The 25,777-nt window shown below is 38.8% G+C and overlaps 2 protein-coding genes across 7 annotated transcripts; one reads left to right on the forward strand and one right to left on the reverse strand.

The window, feature by feature from the left end:
- Positions 1–750: 750 nt before the first annotated feature.
- LOC111562752 (phosphatidylcholine:ceramide cholinephosphotransferase 2-like) lies at positions 751–25,456 on the forward strand. 6 transcript variants are annotated; one of them, XM_055008029.1, is made up of 8 exons: positions 754–984; positions 5,925–6,593; positions 7,306–7,423; positions 7,506–7,563; positions 9,250–9,345; positions 11,420–11,586; positions 12,102–12,288; positions 25,090–25,440. In XM_055008029.1, exons 2-7 carry the CDS (start codon positions 6,064–6,066, stop codon positions 12,270–12,272), a joined length of 1,140 nt encoding a protein of 379 aa, XP_054864004.1. In that variant the 5' UTR covers positions 754–984; positions 5,925–6,063; the 3' UTR covers positions 12,273–12,288; positions 25,090–25,440. The 6 variants fall into 6 exon arrangements, with proteins under 6 accessions (XP_054864006.1, XP_054864007.1, XP_035799990.1 ...); XM_055008030.1 differs by lacking the exon at positions 25,090–25,440 and adding an exon at positions 19,620–20,159; XM_055008031.1 differs by lacking the exon at positions 11,420–11,586 and having other exon boundaries at positions 751–984; positions 25,090–25,456.
- LOC111576115 (lymphoid enhancer-binding factor 1-like) lies at positions 16,707–20,053 on the reverse strand. The gene is made up of 5 exons (XM_035953585.2): positions 19,928–20,053; positions 18,293–18,429; positions 17,586–17,709; positions 17,300–17,407; positions 16,707–17,221 (listed from the first exon to the last, which is right to left on the reverse strand). The coding sequence occupies exons 3-5, from the start codon at positions 17,670–17,672 to the stop codon at positions 17,165–17,167; spliced, it is 252 nt and encodes an 83-aa protein (XP_035809478.2). The 5' UTR covers positions 17,673–17,709; positions 18,293–18,429; positions 19,928–20,053; the 3' UTR covers positions 16,707–17,164.
- Positions 25,457–25,777: the final 321 nt, after the last annotated feature.

Genomic DNA, 25,777 nt, shown 5'->3' on the forward strand with positions numbered 1-25,777 from the left:
ATTTTATTTACATTTATTTTATTAATTTAATTACTTTTTTTATATTATCTAATATTATTTCATTCTGTTTTTTATTTTCAGATAGAGGTTGGTTTTTTGGTTTTTGTTTTTGCTCCACTTCAGCAGAAACTTAGGAAACATAAACCTGTTTAAATTTATTCACATTTAGTCCAGAATGACTCAAAACTCGTTCAAAACCACAAAAAAAGAATAAAACTAGTCATAATTTGTCTTTGATTAGCCAAAACCTGTCATCAAAACTGGTCAAAGTCACTCAAATTTGTACAAATTAACCGGAAACCTTGTGTACAATAACTTAAAACCTCTGAAATGAGTCAGAATGTGTTGAAAACTGTCTCAGTTTTGATCTAAAATCACTCAAACTGCGTCCAGAATAACAGAAACTTTGCTATTGTCATGGAAAATTACTGCATATTTAATAAAATAACACCTAATTTGCATATTTTAGCACTAAATTACAGGAAACTTGCAGCACAAAAAATACTTGTCTCAATGTGAGTAAAAAACTGTGAAAGTTTCATGTTTCTATGTTAGTTTAATATTTTTCCTCATTCACTTTCACTGCCTCCTTTAACACTGCTGTTAACTGCAGCTGACGGAAAAACCCGACTGCAGCCGACCTCTGCTGACGGAAACTCCCGAGTTCGGCCGATCCCAGGTGAGTCAGCTCCGGCGGTGAGTCGGCAGGGCGGGGCCGCCATATTTGGAGTCCAGGCAGCGGGGGGCGGGGCCTGGTCCCCCAGCAGTCCTGCTCGCGCTCACTCATCCAGCAGAGACCGTCGGAGGAGGATTTAACGCAGATTTTAGCCCAGAAAAAGTGAAGATTTCTGCTCAGAAACTTCGAAACTCTGTCGGAGAAGCGATGAGTTTGATTTAGTCACGTTCACAGACGGGGAAGGGAAGTTTGTCGTGCTGTTTTTACCTGTTTAAGCTGAAAAAAAGAGGCGGAACGGCGTCGGACAGGTGAGTTCCTAGTTGTGTTGACGGACTTTAACTGTTTGACTCCGCTTAAAAAAAACTTTATCTGGCTATTAAATTACCTTTAGACAGATTCATTCCACCCGTCAGACCATAAACAGGCAGTTTGTAGAGAAGTTTAACAGGTTAAAGTCACTTATTTGTTGGGAACGTTTCCAGAAAAAGTTTAAATTAGCATCTGTGGGATTTAAATTAGCGTGTTTGCTAGTTAGCAGTTAGCCTGAAAGCTAGTTTAAATCTGACATTCAGCTGAAAGTTGGTGTTGATGCTGCCCACACACACACACACACACACACACACAAACAAACACTCACCTGGGCTCTGAGACCCTCTGGGACCATCAAACTACTGTTTTACTGGCTTTAAATCAGATAAAAATGTCTTTATTTTATGGATATGTGCCTTTATTGTCACGGGTTTTACAGTTTTGTGGCATATTTTTACAGATTTTTTTGAAAATAACTCCAAAAAAAGTCACCTAAACAACTGAAAATGAGTCCAAAATAACAAAAACATGTCCAAAATGACACACATTGGTCAAAAATGTGACGAAAACCTGTCCAGAATTATAAAAACCTGTCCAAAATAACAAAACCTGTCCAAAATGACTAGTTTAAAGCAGCAGCTGGTCCCAAGATGACACAAATTTTGTTTAAAATGCCTTAAAATCTGTCCTTAATAAGAATTTGTCCAATACGACTTACAAACCAGCTCAAAATGACACAAATTTAGTCTAAAATGACCCGAAACTTGTCAAAAATGTCTGAAATTTTGAAGAAAATTACCTGAAACTGGTTCAAAATTACTCAAATTTGATCAACAATGACTCAAAATTTTTCCAGAATCACTGAAAAATGACCTAAATGACTCAAAACCTGTCTAAAATGCTAAAAAAAAAAGCTGTCCAATATGACTTAAAAACTGTCTCAAAATTACACAAATTTAGTTTAAAATGACTGAAAACCTGTCCTAAAATAACAGAAACATGTCCAAAATGACATGAAAATTTGTCCAATATCACTTAAAAACGGCACAAAATGAAACAAATTTTGTCTAAAACTTGTCAAAAATGTCAAGAAAATTACCTAAAACGGATTCAAAATGACAAATAGTTAAAAACCACTCAAATGTTGTCAGAAATGGTTCAAACTCTGCCACATAATCACAAAAATTTTCTTCCATTAATTAATTTTATTTCCTGTTAAATTAAATAGTTGATTTCCTGTGATTGTTTTAGTTTCTAAATTAATTTGGTAAAAAAAAATCAACAAATATTCTTTGAGTTTAATACTTTTACTTGTGCCAAATAATTTTTAAAATAATAAATTTTAGGTCTTTTTTGTACAAAACAGTTCTGATTATTGTTGTTATTATTATTATCATTATTATTATTTTTATTATTATTTATTCTAGCTAATTTTAATAACTGATGAAATTCAAGTCATAAAAGTTTATTTTGCTCTTAATATTTTTTTTAAATACAAAACAATTGGATAATAAATGTATTTATGTATCATTTTTATTTCTATTTCTATTATTGATGAAAAATATTTAATTAACTGGTTGATCAATTAGCAGATAATTATTAGTTCATGTCCTCTTCCATATGAGAAAAAAATACTGAATATTTATTGAACACAATTAGTTAAAATCGACTTTAATTTAATCTGAAACAGATTCGTAAATACAGGTAATGTTTAAATAATGACTATTTAGTGTATATTAATTTATTGACAGAAGATTAATTCTGAGAGTTGGTTTATGGTGTAAATTTGATTTTTAGTTTATTTTTGAACAGTTTTTCTCTGTTTTCTGACTCTGTTAATCTATTTCTCTAGTATTAAATTGTGGTTTCATGGTAGTTTTCCTCTCAACTCCAGTTTTGTGCTGCGTTCATGAATGAGCTGTGGTTTGGTTAAATCGAATCCTCGTGGTTTTAATTCGATTATCTTCATTAGTGGAGCTCCGTAAACAGGAAGCTGCTGCTGAAAAAAGAGTTTTAACCTCCACATGAAGCTAGAGGTGACCTGTTGGGAGGATTTTAGAGCCAGAAAAACAACTTTAAGCCATAAAAATCAACATTTAGAGACGTTATTTATGTGAAATTGACAGTTTCTGACTTCATCTGCAGCTAAAGAGGATATTATAGATTCACTCATCAGTTTAATGGTCAGAAAATGACAGAAAATGGTCAAAAATGTGGATTTTGTTCAAAAATATTCAGTTTACGCATATAAAGGAGGAAAAAAAACAAAATATTCACATTTAAGAAGCTGGAATCACAGAATTTACACTGTTTTATTTGTTTTGATCAATATTTATGTCACTTTTGTGTCAAAATATCTAATTATGTTCGGATTAAAGTGTTGAAACGTGATAATTTTGGCAACTTTACACAAAATAGCTGTTAATGAGAGAATTCTTTTACAGATTTATAGTGTTTTCTGGCAGTTTATTGATTTAAAATCACATTAGAAGTCAGTTTTGGATGGTTCTTGGTGAAAATTAGGGCTGTTTTTAGCAGTTTTGGTTTGTTCTGTATCTAAGTTTGTCTAATTTTTTGTTTCATGTCGTTTCTCTCATTTTTTGTCGTTTTGTGTCTCATTTTTGTCTTTTTTTGTGTGACTTGTTCGTCGCATTCTTGTCATTTTGTTTGTCATTTTTGTCTTTTAGCGTTTTTTTTTTGTTGTCCTGCTTGTGATGTCTATTTTTGTTGTGGTTTTGTTTCTCGCTTTTGTCCTTTTTGGTCAAATTTTTGTCGTTTGTCCGTTTTTGTGTTGCTTTGTATCTATTTTTGTCACGTTTTTGTCATTTTTTTTGCCTCACTTTTGTAATATTTTGTCTTGTTCTTGTTGTTTTGTGTCTTTTTTTGTGGTTTTGATCCTGCAGTAAATCCTCTCTGGTTCAGTTCCAGATGACTAAATGTTGTGTTCCTTTGTCGGCACTCTGTGATCTGGAAGTTGTAATGTGGAAATGATGAACTGAGGCTGAATGTTGATGAAATTGAATTTATTTTTCTTCATAAATTTCAGGTTGTTCATGATGTTTAGTAAAAAAGATAATTCCTGAAATGTGAACATTTCTGCACTAAACCAAAGGAACCATTAGGAGTTGTGATTATTTCTAGGTTATTCTGCTGTGGTTTTACCATTATCAGGTCCGTTTAGGTGGGTTTTGGGTGTTTATTTCTCAGTATTCAGGACCCTCCAGGTCCAGTATGTTGGTGTAAAGTTGCGTGTTCCAGCTCCAAGTCACATACGTGTGACGCCACACATGCAGCTCTGTGTTAAAACCTCAGCTGGAGGAGGCATTTAGCAGCAGACAGAGATCTGATCACACTTTAACTGAGAAACACTGAAACTAAACTCCTGCTGATGATTCACCAGCACATGTATGAAGAAACATGCTTTAGTTCAGGTTGACAACATGCTAAGAAGCTTTAGTTAAAATAAAACATTATCGGTTTTATGTTAAAAATATGAACCTTTTCTGCTTCTAAGTTCCTAAATATGAAAATATTAACGGTGATGTCTCCAGTTTTCTTGTTGAATTCAGCTTTAATGAAGAATAAAACAGTTCAGATATTTAATGTTGTAATTAATTTAGTAAAAAATCAGTAAAAATATGTGATTCTCTAACAATAAATTATGAACAACAATGCAAAAAAATTATAAAATAAAAAATAAATAATTAGGTCTCTAAGAAAAATGAATATAAATAATGTGATATAAATGTTTATAATATATAAAATAACATTTGAAAAAATATTTATTAATAAAGTAATGAATAATAATTATGAAATAATAAAATAAAAAATATTGACAAAGAATTATGATTTCTTTAGATAATAATATATAAATGATACAATTGAAAACAAGTGTTTATGATAAAGAAAATAAAATTATGTGTAAAATTATGAAATAAAACAACTATTAATGTTTAACCCTCGTGTCGTCCTGCGGGTCTAAATTGACCCGTTTTAAAGTTTGAAAATGTGGAAAAAAAAATATATATTTTCACAGTGAAACTTCTGATGTCCACATTTTCAACATTTTTGGGAAATCTTTGAACATTTTTTAGTGAAAAAGAAGAAATATTAAAAATGTTTCTTGAGAACATTCACAAAAAATCAAACAAAATACAGGAAATTTCGCTGGATTTTGGTTGATTTTTATGTGAATGTTCTTAAAGAAAATATTAGAAGTTTTACTGATATGTATGGAATCATTTTAGATATTTTCGGGATTTTTTTTCTGAAGATTTTTACTCATTTTTTGAAAATATTTACAAGAATTTTCTTGCCAAAATTTGGGGGATTTTTTTTAAATAAAACTTTTAAGGGGAACTTTTAAGGAATTATTGGAATTTTTTTCAATGACAGTGACTCAAAAGTTGTTGACAAAGACTCAAAAGTTGTTGACAAAGACTCAAAAGTTGTTGACAAAGACTCAAAAGCTGTTGACAGACTCAAAAGCTGTTGACAATGACTCAAAAGTTGTTGACAATGACTCAAAAGTTGTTGACAAAGACTCAAAAGTTGTTGACAAAGACTCAAAAGTTGTTGACAAAGACTCAAAAGTTGTTGACAATGACTCAAAAGTTGTTGACAAAGACTCAAAAGTTGTTGGCAAAGACTCAAAAGTTGTCCAACATGACCAAAACCTGTCCAGAATCACTCAAAATATGTCCAATGTGGCAAAAAGTCGTCCAAAATGTGTCCAGTGTCCCATCATCTGGTCCAAAATTAGTCAGAATTTGTCCATTGCAACAAAAACTTGGATAAACTTTGGGTCATTTTAGACAATGTGACTCAAAATGTCTAAAATGTGACAACACCTTATTCAACATTGCATTGAGATATCACTAACATTTGTCCAGTAAAATCTAAAACTAGGTTTAAATGACAACTAACGTTTGTTTTTCAGGTCTGTGCTGACTCACCTGGATCGACCAATCACGTGTCTCCTCTGTGACCTCACCAGCTGATACTGGGTTATCGATCGGCTGATACTTGGTTATCGATCGGCTGATATTGGGTTATTGATCAATTTTACCGATTGATCGATGGCAGCCTCAGAACTGATCCAGGACGATGAGGACGTTCGGATCCACATGGACGCTAACGTGACCACGGGCGACCCCCCTCCATGCTCCGTCGCCAATGGTAACCCAACCCGTCACGCCCGCTCTTCCTCCTTGCCGCCCCCTGATGACGATGTGGACGGCCGGGCTGCAGGCGATAAACTGAGCAGCCTGCTGAAGCAGAACCAGCTGGTCCGGACCCTCAGCAGCGGTCTGCGGCGGCGCTGCGACTACGTCAAGATCTCGGTGACGGAGGAACACGCCGACCGTCTGCCCAAGGAGTGGTGGAAGACCGGCGTGGCCTTTCTCTACGCCACCTTCAACCTCGTCTTCACCACCGTCATCATCACCGTCGTCCACGAGAGGGTCCCCGACAAGTCGGTCAGTCCTCCGCTGCCCGACAAGTTCTTCGACTACGTGGACCGAGTGCCGTGGGCGTTCACTGTCACCGAGGTCAACGGGCTCATCCTCTGTGGACTCTGGTTGGTGCAGTGGATCTTCCTCAGACACCGGTACGACTAGCAGCTAGTACTGGGCTAACTGGGGCTAATGGAGGCTAACTAGGGCTACTAGACTAACTGGGGCTAACTAGGACTAACTGGGGTTACTGGGGCTAACTTAGGCTAACTGGGACTAGCTGGGGTTACTGGGGCTAACTGGGGCTATCTGGGACTAGCTGGGATTACTGGGGCTAACTGAGGCTAGCTGGGATTACTAGGACTAACTGATGCTAGCTGGGGTTACTGGGGCTAACTGAGGCTAGCTGGGGTTACTGGGGCTAACTGAGGCTAGCTCGGGTTACTGGGGCTAGCTGGGGTTACTGGGGCTAGCTGGGGTTACTGGGGCTAACTGGGGCTAGCTGGGGTTACTGGGGCTGACTGGGACTAGCTGGGGTTACTGGTGCTAACTGGGGTCACTGGAGCTAACTGGGACTACTGGGGCTAACTGTGGCTACTGGTGTTAAATGAGGCTAATTGGGACTACCTGTGGCTACTGGGGCTAATTGTTGCTGCTGGAGCTAGCTGGGGCTAATGAACAAACCAGAAAATATTCACGTTTAAGAAGCTGAAGTCAGAGAATTTAAATGATTTTTGATTTAGAATTGACACAAACTGATTAGTCGATCATCACAACAGTAGATTATTGATGTCATTGTAGATTTATACTTGAACAGTTTCCCTGTTTAGCTCTGTAATTTACAGATAAATATTTTTATCTCTGCAGAGCCATCATCGGCCGTCGCTGCTTCTTCCTCATCGGGACTCTCTACATGTATCGCTGCGTCACCATGTACATCACCACGCTGCCCGTTCCTGGGAAACACATGGTCTGCGCTCCAAAGGTGCTCTTTATTGCCTAGCCCACCGTTTGTTCCCTAACCCTGCTGAGTTCAGCTCCAGTAAATGTCTGTGGGTTTGTTTCAGCTCTACAACGACTCGACGGGGAAGATCTGGAGGATTCTGAGGCTGATCTCTGGAGGAGGTAACGCAGGCATCTAACATTTACAGCATCTGAACACAGAGCGGAGGAGATTCAGGTTTTAGTTTATGGTGGAAAACCTACAACAAACCACCTCAGAAACAAGATGGACTTTACTCTGTTCAGTATAAAATAAGACACAACTTGATCAATCCCAGAGGTATAAAATCTGATTCTGCAGACTCAAAATTTGTTCAAGGTGACACAAAGTCTGTCCACAATGACTCAAAATGTCCCCCAAAATCACAGAAACTCATTTAAAAGAACTCCAAATGGGACGAAAACTTGTCTCAAAATGACTCAATATGTGTTCAAGATGCCACAAACTTGTCCTAATAACTAAAATGTTTTGTCCAACATGACAAAAATGTGTTTAAAAAATGACTCGGTGTGTCTAACTTGACAAAAATTTGTCCAAAATGACTCATAATTTGGTCAAGACAAAAATCTGTCCAAAAATAACTCAAAATTTGTCTAACCTAACATAATTCTGTCCAAAATGATTTAAAATTCATCCAGCATGACAAAACATTGTCTAAAAATACTCAGTAGTATCTAAGATAACAAAAATGTGTTAAAAAGGACAAAAAATTAGTTACTTGTGACAAAAGCCTATCAGAAATAACTCTGAATTTCTCTAATGTGACAAAAACTTGTCCAAAATAACTCAGAATTGATGCAACTGGACATAAATCTGTCCAGAAGGACTCAAACTTTGTCCAACGTGACAAAAACTCATTTAATATTACTCTAAATATGACTGAGATAAAAACCTGTCTCAAAATGACTGAAAATGTGTTCAAGATGCTAAAAATATATAACCTAATAACTATAAAATTTGTCCAACATGACAAAATGTATTTAAAAAAATTACTATAATTTTTACTATAATTTTACTAAATTACTATAATTTGTCTAACTTGACATAAATCTGTCCAGAATGACTCAAAACTTGTCCAACGTCACAAAAACTCATTTAAAATGACTCAAAATTTGACTAATGGGACAAAAACTTGTCTCTAAATGACTCAAAATTTGTGTAACTTGATATAAATTTGCCTAAAATGATTGAAAATGTTTCCGACATGACAAAACATTCTTTAAATGACTCAAAATTTGCTCATTGTGACAAAAATGTGTCCAAAATATCTCAGTATTGATCTTAGTTGTCCTAAGTCTGTCCAGAATGACTCAGAATTTGTCCAGTTTTACAAAAACTGATTTAAAATGACTGAAAATTTGACTAATGGGACAAAAACTGGTGTCAGAATGTTTTTGAACATGACATAAATCTGTCCAAAATGACTCGATATGTATCCAAGATGCCATAAAACTTGTCCAAAATAACTCAAAATGTGACCAGTGGGATGAAAACGTGTCTGAAAATGACTCAGTATGTATCTAAGATGACAAAAACTTGACTAAAGTAACTCACAGTTTGTTTAATTTTACATAAATCTGTCCATAAATATTTAACAATTGTCCAATGTGACAAAAACTTGTCTCAGAATGCTTCTAAATGTTTCCAACATCATAGAAATTTCTATAAAATGACTCAACTTTTGTCCAAGACGACACTGAGTCTTTTATTGTCACAATAAACGTCAGGCAGCTGTTTCTATTTCATGATGCTTTTATTGTGAAAACCAGCAGAAAGCTTGACTGAACGACTTCCTGTTTGTTGTCCAGGTTTGTCTCTGACTGGCTCCCACCTGATGTGTGGAGACTTCCTGTACAGTGGACACACCGTCATGCTGACGCTGTCCTACCTGTTCATCAAGGAGTGTAAGTACAAACTGTTATTAATAAACAAATAAGCAAACGTTCTGAGACGTTCAGCAGGAAATGTTCAGGAAACGTTGTGAAAAACCCCAAACACAACCTGGAATATCTCAGAAACTACACAAGCTAACGGCATCTGCACTGGTGGTTCATTACACCCATTTCTGTTTAAGTTTCTGGGTAGTTCTTCTCATTTTAACACAATGAGGTTCATTTTTCACCATAAAGTCCTGAAGCTCCTGGAAGCAGAACAACTTGAAGGAGCTCAGAGATGTCTGAGTTAGAAGGTTCATCAGAATGACTTCACATTGGTCCAGGGACACAAAGGGTCGACTGAAATTCTTTGAAATGTATTGAAGGTGGCAGAAACTAAAGTCCTAAATGACTCAGAACTTGTCCCATGTGATAAGAACCTGTCAGATATTAGTCAGTTTGTCCAAACATGTCCAAAATGACTCAAAAGTTGTCCCAATGAGGCCAAACTGTGTCCAAAATGACTCAAAAGTTGTCCCAATGTGACCAAAATGTGTCCAAAATGACCCAAAAGTTGGCTAACATGACAGAATGTTGCCAATAATTGATCTGACGTCACAGAAATCTGTCTGAGATGATTTAAAACGTGTCCCTCCAGACGTACACCCTCTCTATCCTGTGGACTTGTCCCTCCAGACGTATACCCTCTCTAACCTGTGGACTTGTCCCTCCAGACGTACACCCTCTCTAACCTGTGGACGTGTCCCTCCAGACGTACACCCTCTCTATCCTGTGGACTTGTCCCTCCAGACGTACACCCTCTCTAACCTGTGGACTTGTCCCTCCAGACGTATACCCTCTCTATCCTGTGGACGTGTCCCTCCAGACGTACACCCTCTCTAACCTGTGGATGTGTCCCTCTAGACGTACACCCTCTCTAACCTGTGGATGTGTCCCTCCAGCAGTACACCTTCTCTAACCTGTGGACTTGTCCCTCCAGACGTATACCCTCTCTAACCTGTGGACTTGTCCCTCCAGACGTATACCCTCTCTATCCTGTGGACGTGTCCCTCCAGACGTACACCCTCTCTAACCTGTGGATGTGTCCCTCCAGCAGTACACCCTCTCTAACCTGTGGACGTGTCCCTCCAGACGTACACCCTCTCTATCCTGTGGACGTGTCCCTCCAGACGTATACCCTCTCTATCCTGTGGACGTGTCCCTCCAGACGTATACCCTCTCTATCATGTGGACGTGTCCCTCCAGACGTACACCCTCTCTAACCTGTGGATGTGTCCCTCCAGCAGTACACCCTCTCTATCCTGTGGATGTGTCCCTCCAGCAGTACACCCTCTCTAACCTGTGGACATGTCCCTCCAGACGTACACCCTCTCTATCCTGTGGACGTGTCCCTCCAGACGTATACCCTCTCTATCCTGTGGACGTGTCCCTCCAGACGTATACCCTCTCTATCATGTGGACGTGTCCCTCCAGACGTACACCCTCTCTAACCTGTGGATGTGTCCCTCCAGCAGTACACCCTCTCTAACCTGTGGACATGTCCCTCCAGACGTACACCCTCTCTAACCTGTGGACATGTCCCTCCAGACGTACACCCTCTCTATCCTGTGGACGTGTCCCTCCAGACGTATACCCTCTCTATCCTGTGGACGTGTCCCTCCAGACGTATACCCTCTCTATCATGTGGACGTGTCCCTCCAGACGTACACCCTCTCTAACCTGTGGACGTGTCCCTCCAGACGTACACCCTCTCTATCCTGTGGACGTGTCCCTCCAGACGTACACCCTCTCTAACCTGTGGATGTGTCCCTCCAGACGTACACCCTCTCTAACCTGTGGACATGTCCCTCCAGACGTACACCCTCTCTATCCTGTGGACGTGTCCCTCCAGACGTATACCCTCTCTATCCTGTGGACGTGTCCCTCCAGACGTATACCCTCTCTAACCTGTGGATGTGTCCCTCCAGACATATAACCTCTCTATCTTGTGGACTTGTCCCTCCAGACGTATAACCTCTCTAAACTGTGGACGTGTCCCTCCAGACATATAAATTCTCTAACCGTTCTGTACGTGTCCCTCCAGACTCTCCGTCCTGGATGTGGTGGTATCGGTGGATCTGCTGGCTGCTCAGCGCATCTGGAGTTCTCTGCATCCTCATTGGACACGAACATTACAGCATCGACGTCGTCATCGGATACTTCATCACCACCAGGACCTTCTGGTGGTACCACACCATGGCCAACACACATGTAGGTACACACATGTAGGTACACACCATGGCCAACACACATGTAGGTACACACATGTAGGTACACACATGTAGATACACACATGTAGGTACACACATGTAGGTACACACCATGGCCAACACACATGTAGGTACACACATGTAGGTACACACATGTAGATACACACCATTGTAGGTACACATATGTAGGTACACACATGTCTGTGTTTTTGTGTCTCTGGGGTTTGTGTTGTTTATTTTTGGGTCATTTTGTTTGTTTTGTTGTTTATTTGACTCTGAGGTCGTTTTCTTGTTTTCTTTCTTTGTTGATTTTTCATCATTAGTTAGTTTTCATCTTCACATTTAAAGTGTTGGATGTTTTCTTCAGTCCACCATCATGTATCTGAAGGTTCCATAGAAGCTGAAACCAGAGACCTTCTGCTGTTTTCCTGGATTCATCTTCACTACAACGGCAGATGAACACCTTCAGATCTTCTACCTCCTGGTTTTTAATTCCTCGTCTTTCTTTCCGTTCAGGCGCTGCGTCAGGCACCCAACAACTTCCTGTCCAGGACGTGGTGGAACCCCGTCTTCAACTTCCTGGAGCGGAACGTTCAGACAACGGTTCCAGTGGTGTTCTCCTCGCCGGTGGCATTTCCGTCCTGCGGGCAGCGCTACCGGATCGTAGAGGGAGGGAGGGATGAGTGAGGAGATGGGACGGACGGTGAGTTACCAGAACCAGGAGGAACCAGGAGGAACCAGAACCATGGTACTACGTTTACATCTTCAGCAGCATTCATCAGGAACTGAACTGCCAAGGATCAGTTTCCTCACCAGCTAAAAGCTAAACGGCTAGCTACGCCACATATCCAGTTAGCCTCATGCTACATCAGAAACCATCTTTTTTAGCAGTAATGCTAACGGAATTATGGAACTGTCTTTAGCATCTATGAAAGTAAACAGACGACTGGTGCTACATATTCAAACGTTACTTCTGACTGGTGTGTGAGCTAGCCAGCAATCTGCATCAGAGCTAACCTGCTAGTTACAGTAAAAGCTTGTGTTGTTGAATGTGGTGCTGTTAGCCTGAGGCTAACTTGTTATGCTAAACAGTTTAGATGATTAATGACAACCACTGCTAGCCAAACACATTTAAATGTTGCTGTTTGTGTGGTAACCAAGTTAGACCAAAGCTAAGCTGCTAGCAATTCATCTTACCATTTAGCCACATGCTAACTCTTCATCAGAAACAATCTTCTTTATCAGTAAATTCAACTAAAGTATAAAAATGTATTTGTCATGTATGAAAAGTAAACAAAAAACAGTGCTAAATGTTTTATTTGCTAAATTTCAACTTCCAGTGTCTGGGGATGAAACTTTCCTGATGCTAATTAGCTAATTAGCCTGATGCTAGGTAGCTAGTTAGCCTGATGCTTCTCTATCTCCAGCAGCCAGCAGGAGGCGACACTGAAAAAATCTTCTTGATCAGTAATGTCAACTAAAGTATAAAAATACATTTTTCATGTACGAAAGGTAAACAAAAAAAATGTTGCTAAATGTTCCGTTATTTCTAAGATTTTCAATCAAGGCTAACCTGATAGCTATGACAAATTCCTAGTGGCTAGCTCATTATGCTAACTAGTTCAGTTGATAAATGACAACTACTGCTAGCCAAACACATTTAGCATACACAAAACAAAGGAAAGAAAATTCAAACTGGACTAAAATTTAACATTGATGTTTGGGTGTTAGCTGGCGAAGCTAAACCGCTAGCTACATCACTTTACCAAAGCTAGCATCTCTGAAAAGTAAAAGTAAATTCTGACAATGTTTAAAATAGGTGAAAATTATTTCTGACAGTTTGTATTTTAAGCTAGCTAGAGATTTAAGAAAAGCGAGTCAACAAGCTATGTCACTTTTCCAAAGCTAGCATCCATGAAAAGTGAACGTGTCACTGTCCAACTAAGAAAATGGAGACTAAATGTTACGTACGAGTTTATGAGAGTTTGTCTTGTGTTTGATTTGTACGCTAGCAAGATTAAAGTGCTTAATATGTTACATTCCCTCTGAAATCTGGCGTTGTTACATTTGGTACCGTTAGCCACAGGTGAGCTCATTATGCTTACAAGGTTTGATGATTAATGCCAGCTAGCAGTAGCAAAACACATTTAGCATGCTCAGAACTAAGAAAACAAAAAAACGACTTAATTCAAAAAGTGCTGTTTGGATGTTAGCCAGCCAAGTTGGACCAAAGCTAAACCGCTAGCTACATCTCATTTCCAGTGCTAGCATCCATGAATGCTAAACGTGCCACCTCCAGCAACTGAGACTAAATGTTGGAATGTTTATTCTTTCTGACTGTTACTCTGTGTAAGCTAGCCAACTAGCTAGGTAGCTAACTTCCAGTGTCTAGGGATGAAACGTTCCTGACGCTAGGTAGCTGGTTAGGCTGATGCTAGGTGGCTAGTTAGTCTGATGCTAGGTGGCTAACTTCGAGTATTTGGGGATTAAAGTGAATTATTTCAGTTTAGAGGAAAACAGACGATAAAATCAGTACGACTGCTGGTCTGTGTTGTCGTTAATGTTGTTGTTACTGTTGTTGTTTATGTTGTTTATATTGTTATTTATTTGTTCAAGTATTGAAACGTTGATGTTGTTTTTTTATATTATTAAGAAGTAAATCAGTGAAAGAAAAACTCATCTGAAAACTTTTTCTGTTTAAAACTGTAAAAGCTTCAATATTAAAAATTTATTTGATTGATCATTTAAATTAACTATTAACATCGACACATTTAGACAGTGAATCTACAATAGTATTAATAGAAGTAATTATATATTTTTAAAAAGCTCCACATAAAGTCAGTGTTTCAGTTGAAAACCTATATTTTGTTTAATTTCTGTCTTTTATTTTTAACTGTTTTTTGTTTTTATTAAACTAAAAAATATTGTTGTCGTTAACAGACGACTGTTATGTCAGGAATTATTTCCTTTTTGTTAAATTCTAAATAAAAACAAGGAAAAATGTTAATTAAAACAGGCCAAAATTTGTAATAATATTTACATTTAAAAATCTGTCTTTTTTATTGCTTATTATTTTACCAAAAAAAATCTAAAATTACAGCTTTTATTGTTTTTATTGTTTTTTTTTTTAAAAAACCTAAAGTTTCAGATAAAACTATAACTATAACTTTACAGTAATTTCACTTTAACCACATAGTTCACAGGATTAGGGACATAGTATGAGAATTAATAATATTGGGTATAAACCTGAATATTGATCTTATTTCTTTTTTATATTTTTCTGTATGTTTTTTAAATAATATTTTTTAATTTGAAATCGGGTCCTGTGATTCTAATTCCACTATTTAATGAACTAATGATGAATATTTTCCATTTTTCTTGTTCATTTTGTCTGATCTGACTAAATTATTTGTCTTTATTTGGAGTTTTCTCATCAATATTTTATTATTTTAATGGATTCTGATATTCAAATATTCAGTTTCTACTTTTTAAACATGTGAGAAAAAAAGACGAGAACAAAAACGTTGGTTTCAGAACTTTAATGAGTTTCATTCAGAGTTTTTATTTCAGGACGTGAAATAAACCAAACATAGCAATGATCTCTGAGGTCCAGAGGCTCCATCCAGCTGAAACAAACAAACAAACAAACAGCAGATTATTTATTCAGGCATAAATTCACCTGTTTACACAAGCAAACATCTTAATGTTCATGTTTTTATCACGTTGGACAGATTTTTGTCAATTTGACCACATTTTGAACCTTTTTTTGGTCACAGTTAGCAATTTTTGGTCATTTTGGACAATTTTTTTAATTAAATTTGACATTTTTGAGTCATTTTGAACATTGTTTTTGTCACATTAAGCACATTTTGATTCATTTTGGAGAAATATTTGTTAAACTTAAAATTTTTGAGTCAACTTGGACATGTTTTAAATAAGTTTTTGTCATTTTGGAGACATTTTAAATCATTTTGGACAAATTTTTGTCACATTCGACCATTTTCTAAGGAATTCAGAACAACTTTTTTTTCCAGATCAGACAAATTTTGGATAATTTTGATCACATTTTATTGATTCTGAACAAGATTTGGTGATGTTTTTAGTGATTTTAGAGCAGTTTCTCTTAAATTAGACCAATTTTTCTGTCATATTGGATGGGGTTTTGTCATGTTAGACACATTTTTTTGTCATTTCAACCAAATTTTTGTCACATCAGACTAATTTTGAGTAATTTTGGTCTCGATTTTAGTTGTTTTGAACTTTTTTTTTTGATATTCTACAAATTCTGAGTCATTTTGAACCATGTTTTGTCACATTAAGCACATTTTAAGCACATTGTTTTTGTGACATCAGAACATTTTTTGAGTAATTTTGGTGATTTTTTTTTGTTGTTATACAAATCTTTAATCATTTTGAACATTTTTTTTCATATTCTACAAAGTTTAAGTTGATTTAGACACGTTTTTGTCATGTTTGAGCCATTTTTGAGTGATTTTTGCCAAAAAATGTTTTATAGTTAGACAAAAATTTTGTAATATTCTACAAATTTTGAGTCATTTTGATCCATATTTGGCAGAGTCAAATCAGTCCTTTGAGCCGGTTTGGAGAAATTGTTGTCAGATCAGACAAATTTTGGGTCATTCTGAAGAATTTCAATATGAATATGTCATATTTTACAAATGTTTAGTCATTTTGAACAATTTTTTTTCACACATTAAGCACATTTTGCTGATTTTGAACATGTTTTTGTGACAGAAATTTTTTAGTCATTATGGAGAAATTTCTGTTCATTTAGAGAAATTTTGGGTCATTTTGGACAAATTTTATAAATATTCTACACATTTTGAGTCATATCGAAGCAATTTTTTGTCACATAAAGCACATTTGATTCATTTTGACAAGGTTTTGTTAGATTCATTTTTTTTGTTGTTTTGAATGTGTTTTTCAAATTAGAGAATTTTTTGTCATTTCTAAGAAATTTTTGTCACATTCTACAAATTCTGAGTAATTTTAGGAGAGTTTTTGTCATGTATGTGTCCAAATTTTTCTCATTTTAATTGAGTTTTTGTGATGTTTGAGAAATTTTGACACATTTGACAAACTTGGATTCTTTTTAATCATGTTTTTGTCCCTTTAGACAAACCTGGAGAGAATAATCCATCCATTATCTATACACCGCTTATTCCTCACTAGGGTCGCGGGGGGTGCTGGAGCCTATCCCAGCTGACTCGGGCGAAGGCAGGGGACACCCTGGACAGGTCGCCAGTCTGTCGCAGGGCTACATATATAGACAAACAATCACTCACACATTCACACCTACGGGCAATTTAGAGTAATCAATTAACCTCAGCATATTTTTGGACTGTGGGAGGAAGCCGGAGTACCCGGAGAAAACCCACGCATGCACAGGGAGAACATGCAAACTCCATGCAGAAAGATCCCGGGAAAGCCGGGACGCGAACCAGGGATCTTCTCGCTGCAAGGCGAAAGTGCTAACCACTACGCCACTGTGCAGCCCGCTGGAGAGAATAATCTTCCCTGAAAATAGTTTATTTGTAAGAACCGACCTTCTGTAAAGTTTAAAGACTGGAGCTGCTTCCTGTCGGCTGCTGGTTCAGTTTCTTCTTCTTTTTCCCCTGAAACACAGAAAGCAGGACGGTGAAGCTCCGGTAAAAACACTTTAATCTGATTTATTGTCGGTTTACTGTTCATACGTAGTTGTCTCTGGCCGACCATCCTGGGTAAAGCTTCATGTGCAGAATTCTCTCCTTCTGAGCCAAATCGTAATATTTGGACTGTTCAGACTGAGACAGAGCGTTCCACTGGAGGAAAGACAGAAAAAATATAGAAAACCACATCGTCTGCATAAAGAGTTTTACTAAACAAAACCCACTAAAATATAGAAAACCACATCGTCTGCATATCGACCAACAACACATCATCAGATGTTTATCTGATGATGTATCTGTTTATCACGGTGACATCATCACGGCATCCTACCCTCCGTCCCAGGATCCGGTTGATGGCGGCGCTCTCCTTCTGTCCTTCCTGAACCACTTCCTGTCTCCTCTCCTTCATGTAGAGCATGAAGGCGTTCAGAGGCTTCTTCACCGCAGGACGACTGCTGGAAGTACACAGATAGTAGTACTACAGTAATACTACTACAGCAATACTACTACTGCAATACTACAGTAATACCGCAACAATACTACAGTAATAAAAACAGGCTTCTTCACTGCAGGACAACTGCTGGAGGTACACAGATAGCACTACTACAGTAATAGTACTACATTAATACTATAGTAATACTACAATACTAGTACAGTAATACTATAGTAATACTACAGTAACAAAAATAGGCTTCTTCACTGCAGGACGACTGCTTGAGGTACACAGATAGTAGTACTACAATAGTTTCTACAGTAATACAATAGTTTCTACAGTAATACAATCGTTTCTACAGTAATACTACAATAGTTTCTACAGTAATACTACAGTACTACAATAATAAAAAGACTTCTTCCCAGGATGACTGCTGGGGGGGACAGAGTACTACTACAGTATTACTATAGAAATACTACAGTACTAATACAATACTACAGTAATACAGTAATAGTACAGCACTACTAAAGTAATATTACAACAGTTCTACAACAGCACTGGAGTACTACAGTACTACCTGTAGATGTACTAGAACTCCAGCTCACCTGGTGACGCTGTTGCCGTGGTTACAGGGGCGTGTCCCAGTCTGGGTGTGGGCCGCTCTGATTGGCTGGCTGTAGGGGGAGGAGGGGAGGAGGAGGGAGTCGCTGTAGAGGAGCAGAGGGACGAGAGGATGGACGGACTGGAGGAGACAGGAAGTACCAGAATAAAGTACAAGATAAATACATGAAGTACTACACGACAAGAGGATGGATGGACTACTAAATAAAATGTGTATTGTAAATAAACTATAGTATCAAGTACCTCTAGTATCTAGTACCTCTAGTATCTTGTACCTCTACCATCAAGTACCTCTAGTATCTAGTACCTCTAATTTCAAGTACCTCTAGTATCTAGTACCTCTAGTATCTTGTACCTCTAGTTTCTAGTACCTCTAGTATCTAGTATCTCTGGTATCTAGTACATCTAGTACCTCTAGTATCTAGTACCTCTAGTATCTAGTACCTCTAGTATCTAGTATCTCTAGTATCTAGTACATCTAGTACCTCTAGTATCTAGTGCATCTAGTACCTCTAGTATCTAGTATCTCTAGTATCTAGTATCTCTAGTATCTAGTGCATCTAGTATCTCTAGTACCTCTAGTATCTAGTACCTCTAGTATCTAGTACCTCTAGCATCTAGTATCTAGTACCTCTAGTATCTAGTACCTCTAGTATCTAGTATCTCTAGTATCTAGTACCTCTAGTACCTCTAGTATCTAGTACCTCAAGCATCTAGTATCTAGTACCTCTAGTATCTAGTACCTCTAGTATCTAGTACCTCTAGTACCTCTAGTATCTAGTACCTCTAGTATCTAGTACCTCTAGTATCTAGTACCTCTAGTATCTAGTATCTTTAGTATCTAGTACTTCTAGTATCTACATACTAGATACTAGAGTAGTTTATAGTTTAAATATTGAACTTTTATTTTGAAGTTGCAGTTTTCAGTTCGTCCACTGGGGGCAGCAGCAGATCCTTAAACCTCCTAGAATCCTGTTTATTTATATTCATTTATTTATCATTTAACTTATGTATCTTGTTTATCTTATTTGTGTTTTTAATTAATTAATTAAATTTATTATCTTATTTATTTTATTTATATGTCATTAATTATCTAATTGCCTTATTTATCTTATTTATTTTCAATTATTTAATTTATTATTTATTTAACTTAATTATATGTTATATTATTTATCTTATTTTTTTCTGTTGTTTCTCCATCTGATCTGGGCTCTTTCTAACTCTAACTGATTTATTATTTCTTTCATTTGTTTATTTATTTAACTTATTTATTTATTTATTCCTCTCTCTGACTCTCTGTGATGTAAACAGGAAGTGAAAGCAGCTTCCAGCTTCAACACCAAACCGTGTTCAGACAATTCATGGAGTTGGAGGGGACGAACGTGACGAGATGCAGTTAGAAGGAGCCCAGATTGGATTTAAAACGCAGAAATACAATAATACACAATCATACACCATAATACACAATAATACACAGTAGTACACAGCAGTACACAGTAGTACACACAGTCAGTACTGGGAGGCACTAAATTACTTCTCGTTTATACTGAGTTTTCTGCATCAGAATGTCCTTCAGAGGATTCATTTCTAATAATTATGTGGAGTGATTAAAGACTCACAGCAGCAGCAGGAGTTGCGATGTTGTTGTTGTTTATGTTTATGTTGTCGTCGTGTCGCCCCCCACTGGTCTGGTTGAGGAACTGCAGCTGATCAGGAGGACTCCAGTCAAACACCTGAACCTCACCTGGAACAGTAAAAACACACAGTGATTGTTTCTGTCAACATGTTTACTGTTTGTTGTTTGTTTGTTTGTTTGTTTGTTGTTTACCCACCACCGCTGGGTCCTGCAGGGTTCTGGTTCAGTCCGTTCATCAGCCCCATCTCCTGATACGAGATCAATAATCAATGAATCACTTCTAATTATTTATAGATTCTATTTAAACTGTAATAAAATGTTAAATTTAGCTTTAATTAGTCGTAAAATGTCTATAAATGTTCAGTAAACTGAGATTTATGTATAAAAACAACTATAAAATTATTCTAAAGTAAAGTTTTTTTCATCATTATTCATTAATTCATCAATAAAACAGACAGCAATGGATCCAAAATAAAATATTAATCCAACAGCTTTAGTTTTAATCATAATAATATAATAAATTCATCAATATTCTCTGTTCAGATAGCAGCAAAAACTAAATAAATGTGTCAAATGTAAAGAAATATCAAGTAAATGTTCATAAATGTGTTAAAAATAAACAGTTAAACTGTAAAATAAACTGAAAAGATGACAAAATTATAAAAACACAGAAATAATGTGTTAAGTTCATCCTTATTCTCTATTTAAATACTGAAAAAATGAGCTTCCTGTGAATATAAATGTGCAAAATGTGAATAAATGTGCATTAAATTTAAATTTATGTGTTAAAGATAAACTCTAAAATAATAAACTGAAAGAAATAAGTTAAATTCACTTTTATTCTCCATATAAATAGCAGTAATATAGATTCTAAGGAAAGCAAGTACAGAAAATGTGAATAAATGGGCAGAATTTATGTGTTAAAAACAAACTGTTAAACTGAACTAACTTGTTAAATTCTTTCTTATAGTCATTTTAAAAAAGCTGGCAAGAGAAAGATCTAAAATGTAGATAAATATATTAAAAAAATCATAATTAATGTAAAAAAAAATAAACAGAAAACACAATAATAATAACTAATACTAACCTCGGTGCTGGTCATGGGCTGGATGTAGCTCCACTCTGAAGATGTTTTATTATTAATAATGATAATAATAATAACAGCTCTATGATCCGTGTGGCTGCAGCTCCACTCTGAACGTCTGAAGATGTTTAAATCCCCCCTGAAGCTCCTCGACTTCAATCTGAGTCAGAAAAACCCGTCCTCCATCCCTCCGTCTGCAGAAATACCTCCTTAAAGCAGCTGGAACAGCAGAAATACCGCCTTAAAACTGCTCACATTTCAACTATCTACAGGCCAACACTTCAGACTTATCTAATTATCCATGAAACAACGTTTTAAACTAAATCAGTGGAAGTTTTTCTGTTTTCTGATCCAAGACTTCTAGTATTTTCCTCAATAATAAACAGAGTCTTGTAGGATGTAGAGTTTAACGACTAACGGTCACCATGACAACGACTAATGTGCAGGTTAATGGCACCAGACACAGCGAAACAATGAGATAAAATAACACAGCAGATGAAACAACACAAATGAGACAGAAAAACAAGACAAAAAACAAGATGGAAACGCAAAATGACAAAAATAAGACACAAAATGACAAAGACAAGACACAAAACAAGTGTTGTCCAAAATGACATAAATGGTCCGAAATGGGTCAAAACCTGACCAAAGTAACAAAAAGTTGTCTAAAATGATGAACAACTGGTCCAAAATGACGTACAAAGTGATCGTTACTGACTGGTCTGCACCAAGCCCTGACTAAACCTGAGGGGTCACCTGAAGAACATCACATCTGGACAGGTTTGGTTCCTCAGGAGACGTCAGAGACTCCATACAAACTACAACAAACGACTCAAGACGTTTATTTGTCACAAACACAATTACACATAGTAGAAGTATATCGTGGAATGCATTGTGCACCTGTTCCAGACCGAAACAAAAAGAATAATGAAATAAAACACACAAGAAATATGTATACACACATGTGTGTATATATATATATATATATATATATATATATTCATATACATAGGAACATATACATAGGTAGAGATGAACAGAATAAATCTATAAATCAAAGTGAAGTAGTGCAATAATGTACATGTACAAGGTGACAGTGAACAGGATATTGAATACTGAAAAGAAGTTGCAGGTTGGTTGTCCATTGATCTACTGTTTCAGGTTCAGCAGGAGGACAGCCTGCTGGAAGAAGCTCCTCCTCCTCCTCTCTGTGTTTGCCTTCAGGCAGCGCTAACGCCGCCCTGGTGGCAGCAGAGAGAACAGTCTGTGGCTGGGGTGGGTGGCCTTTAACCTGCAGCGTTTGTTGTAAATGTTCTGCAGGTTGGGGAGGGTGGTTCTGATGGTTCTCAGCTGAGTGGACCACCCTCCTCAGGGCCCAGAAGTCCTGCTGGGTGCTGCTGTCCATCCAGGTGGAGATACTCCCAGCCAGAACGCTCTCAGTAGTGCAGGTGGAGAAGTTCCTGAGCACCTTGAGAAGAGCTTACAGTCCCTCAGGTGTCTGAGGTGGTAGAGATGCTGTTGAGGACCATGTCAGGTCCTGTGTGATGTAAACAACCAGGTATTTGAAGCTCTCCACCTCTGTCCAGCTGATCCTGGGTGGGTGGTATGTCCTCTGCTGTTTCTTGCTTTAATCCACAATCAGCTTCTTGGTCTTGCTGACGTTCAGGAGGAGGCTGTTGTCTCTGCACCTGTCCTCCAGGTGGGATCTACATCAAACAGTCCTCCTCGTCATTGTTGGAGATCAGACCCACCACTGCTGTGTCGTCAGCAAACTTAAAGATGCTGTTAGAGTCTGATGTGGACAAACAGTCATTATTGTTCAGTGAGTCCAGCAGAGGGCTCAGCACACAGCCCTGGGGGACACCAATGTTCAGGTGAGGGGGACAGGTGTTTTCCCATCAGAACCACCTGCTGGTCTGCTGGTCTGTAAGCTGTAGATCCACCTGCACAGGGAGGAGGTGAGTCTGAGGTCCTGCAGCTTAGTGACCAGTCTGGATGATGGTGTTGAATGATGGACTGATGTCCATGAACAGCATTCACACATAATTCCCCTTCCTAGTGTCCAGGTGGGACAGTGCTGTGTGTAGCAGGTGGTTGATAGTGTCCTCTGTGGATCTATTGGGCCAGTATGCAAATTGTAGGAGGTCCAGGAAGACAGGTAGGAAGGTGATGATGAAGCATTGAACCAGTCTTTCAAAACATTTCATCACCACAGAGGTGAGAGCAATGGATTGGTAGTTATTCAAGACTGGAGGATGTGATCCAGCAAGAAGGAAACACAGCTGATTGTTAGCATCAATGGGCTAATCATTTAGTCTTCAACTGTATTTATGTTTTTGCCCCTCTAAAAGATGTTTTTGCCCCTCTCCAGATGTTTTTGCCCCTCTAAAAGATGTTTTTGCCCCTCTCCAGATGTTTTTGCCCCTCTCCAGATGTTTTTTCATGAACCAGCACATTTTTATTTCCATCATTCTGCTGTTTTCCTCTTTTCTCAGTCAAATCTTTGGTTCCAGTTTTGTATTTTTCCATTCTCTGTTTGCTGTGGAGCTTCAGGCCTCAGATCAGGATTCATCCTCCATCTAATCTATGAGCTCTGACCTCCATCCTCCCCCCATCCTTCCCCATCCTCTTCCATCCTCCCCCCATCCTCCTCCATCCTCCCTCCATCCTCCTCCATCCTCCCTCCATCCTCCTCCATCCTCTTCCATCCTCCCCCCATCCTCCTCCATCCTCCCTCCATCCTCCCCATCCTCCCCCGTCCTCCTCCATCCTCCCTCCTATCCTCCCCATCCTCCCTCCATCCTCCTCCATCCTCTTCCATGCTCCCCCCATCCTCCTCCATCCTCTTCCATCCTCCCCCCATCCTCCTCCATCCTCTTCCATCCTCCCCCCATCCTCCTCCATCCTCCTCCATCCTCCCTCCTATCCTCCCCCATCCTCCCTCCATCCTCCTCCATCCTCCCTCCATCCTCCTCCATCCTCCCTCCATCCTCTTCCATCCTCCCCCCATCCTCCTCCATCCTCCCCCCGTCCTCCTCCATCCTCCCTCCATCCTCTCCCCATCCTCTCCCGTCCTACTCCATCCTCCCTCCATCCTCTTCCATCCTCCCCCCATCCTCCTCCATCCTCCCCCCGTCCTCCTCCATCCTCCCTCCATCCTCCCCCCGTCCTCCTCCATCCTCCCTCCATCCTCTTCCATCCTCCCCCATCCTCCTCCATCCTCCCCCCGTCCTCCTCCATCCTCCCTCCATCCTCTTCCATCCTCCCCCATCCTCCTCCATCCTCCCCCCGTCCTCCTCCATCCTCCCTCCATCCTCTTCCATCCTCCCCCCATCCTCCCCCCGTCCTCCTCCATCCTCCCTCCATCCTCCCCCCGTCCTCCTCCATCCTCCCTCCATCCTCCCCCCGTCCTCCTCCATCCTCCCTCCATCCTCCCTCCATCCTCTTCCATCCTCCCCCATCCTCCCTCCATCCTCCCTCCATCCTCCCCATCCTCCCTCCATCCTCTCCCCATCCTCCCCCCATCCTCCCTCCATTCTCCCTCCTATCCTCCCCCCATCCTCCCCATCCTCCCTCCATCCTCCTCCATCTTGCTCCGTCCTCCCCCTCCGTCCTTCCCCCTCCATCCTCCCTCCATCCTCCTCCATCCTCCCTCCATCCTCCTCCATCCTCCCTCCATCCTCCCCCCGTCCTCCTCCATCCTCCCTCCATCCTCCCCCCGTCCTCCTCCATCCTCCCTCCATCCTCTTCCATCCTCCCCCATCCTCCCTCCATCCTCCCTCCATCCTCCTCCATCCTCCCTCCATCCTCCCCATCCTCCCTCCATCCTCCCCCCATCCTCCCCATCCTCCCTCCATCCTCCTCCATCTTGCTCCGTCCTCCCCCTCCGTCCTTCCCCCTCCATCCTCCCTCCATCCTCCTCCATCCTCCCTCCATCCTCTCCCCATCCTCCCCCCATCCTCCCTCCTATCCTCCCCCCATCCTCCCTCCATCCTCCCTCCATCCTCCCTCCATCCTCCCTCCATCCTCCCCCAATCCTCTCTCCATCCTCCCCCATCCAGGGTCCTGTTGGGGTGAGTCTCCCTGAGGATCCTCGACTCTCCTGTCAGAACTTATTACTGTGTGAAACCTCAGAATGAAATACAGCCGACAGTTACTGAAGAAACCCTACTTCTGTTCTCTGTTTATATTTATTTATTGTTCTCTGTTTCCGCTGAATGTGCTGCTACAAGGTTTTATTTCATTTACTTAGATTTTACTGTGATTTACTGCCATTTTTCTGATTAAATGACAATAATATATTTTATTTAAATGAAATACCAGATGCAGCAGAACAACAGAATAAGATGAAATGTTTGACATAAAACATGTAATAAAAATCATGAATTATTTCATTAGGAAGAAACTTAAATTATTTAAGTAATATAGCAACAAAAAACAACAGTTTGAAAGTTTTATAAATAATAAATGTAATAATGTTAAAAATAAATAAGAAAAATTGCAAATTAGTTAAATTACTTAAATTTTAAAAAATCTGTGATAAAAGGAAACACGTTTTTAATTAAAAAAGTATATTATAAAATAATTTAAAAATAGCTTTAAATAAATGTTATTATTAGAAATAATGATAAAATGCAGACAAAAGACAAAAACTATGAAAATAAACAGATATATTTTGACCCTACTATATATATCGAGATAGATATTTTGGGAAATACACACACACACACACACACACACACACACACA

This window comes from Amphiprion ocellaris, chromosome 23, assembly GCF_022539595.1.
Source record: "Amphiprion ocellaris isolate individual 3 ecotype Okinawa chromosome 23, ASM2253959v1, whole genome shotgun sequence".
Lineage (NCBI taxonomy): Eukaryota > Metazoa > Chordata > Actinopteri > Pomacentridae > Amphiprion > Amphiprion ocellaris.